Source organism: Choloepus didactylus, chromosome 6 (genome assembly GCF_015220235.1).
Source record: "Choloepus didactylus isolate mChoDid1 chromosome 6, mChoDid1.pri, whole genome shotgun sequence".
Lineage (NCBI taxonomy): Eukaryota > Metazoa > Chordata > Mammalia > Pilosa > Megalonychidae > Choloepus > Choloepus didactylus.
Window position 1 is genome coordinate 141,260,600 of NC_051312.1, and position 1,414 is coordinate 141,262,013.

Sequence of the window (1,414 nt, forward strand, 5' to 3'; positions counted from 1 at the left end):
CTTCTCCAGCTGGCCGATTTTATATCATACTGGAATACAAAAATGCCACCATTCCTTTTCAATGTCCCACATTGATGCAACAGGGCTATGTAAAACATAAAAGACAACAAACCGCTTGTGTTTGCCATCAAGAAAATGTGCTTACACGATTCATATGAACTATGTTCCGAGTAGACACTAGACCTGCTTTTCTTCCCTTAGAGACAGGGCCCATCTAGAAGAAGAAATGAAGAACCTGAGCCTCGTGACCACGTTCGTCCTCATGGGCATTCCCCACGCCCCCGCGCTGGACACCGCCCTCTTGGGGGTCTTCCTGCTGGTTTACATACTCACGGTGGTGGGGAACCTCCTCATCCTGCTGGTGATCCGGGTGGATTCCCACCTCCACACCCCCATGTACTACTTCCTGGCCAACCTGTCCTCCATCGACATGTGGCTCTCCACTGTCACTGCGCCCACCATGCTCATGACCCTCGGCTCCCCAGGAGGCGGGGCCGTCTCCCTCGGCGGCTGCGCGGCGCAGCTCTATTCCTTCCACTTCCTGGGGAGCACCGAGTGCTTCCTCTACACCGTCATGGCCTATGACCGCTACCTGGCCATCAGCCACCCGCTCAGGTACTCGGGCCTGATGAGCGCGAGAACGTGCGCCCGCCTGGCCGCCGGCACTTGGCTCAGCGGCGCCCTGCACTCCGGGGTCCAGACGGCCTTGACCTTCCGCTTGCCCTACTGCGGGCCCCACCGCATCCAGCATTACTTCTGCGACGCGCCGCCCGTCCTCCAGCTGGCCTGTGCGGACACCTCAGCCAACGAGATGGTGATCCTTGTCAGCATCGGGGTGGTGGCCTCGGGCTGCTTTCTGCTCATAGCGCTGTCCTACGCGTGCATTGGCTGCTGCATCCTGCAGATCCGCACCGCGGAGGGGAGACGCAGAGCCTTTCAGACCTGCACTTCCCACTGCATCGTGGTCCTGTGTTTCTTTGGTCCCTGTGCTTTCATTTACCTGAGGCCAAGCTCCAAAGATGCTGTGGACGGGGTAGTGGCAGTTTTCTACACTGTACTGACACCTCTTCTGAACCCGCTTGTGTACACCCTGAGGAACAAGGAAGTGAAGAAAGCTCTGTTGAAGCTGAGAAGTGGGTCAGTATTCACCCAAAGTAAATAGTCAAGAAAGGGCAGATATGACCAACTTCTTTTATTTATAATGACATTAAATCACCAACATGAATGTTGTACTTCGAAGAAGCATTTCAATTATCCAATGTTAATTTAGAAAAAATTTATTAGAGAAGTTGAAGGTTTACCAAAAAGTCATGCATAAAATAGTTACCATCTACCACCCTGTTATTAGCATCTTGGATTAGCATGGTACATTTGTTGCAATTGATAAAAGAACATTTTTGTAATTGAACTATTA

General features: G+C 52.2%; 1 protein-coding gene across 1 annotated transcript; it reads left to right on the forward strand.

Annotated features, from left to right (window-relative positions):
- The first annotated feature begins 226 nt into the window (after positions 1–226).
- On the forward strand, positions 227–1,162 carry LOC119537804 (olfactory receptor 10G7-like). The gene has a single exon (XM_037840371.1). It carries the CDS (start codon positions 227–229, stop codon positions 1,160–1,162), a length of 936 nt encoding a protein of 311 aa, XP_037696299.1.
- Positions 1,163–1,414: the final 252 nt, after the last annotated feature.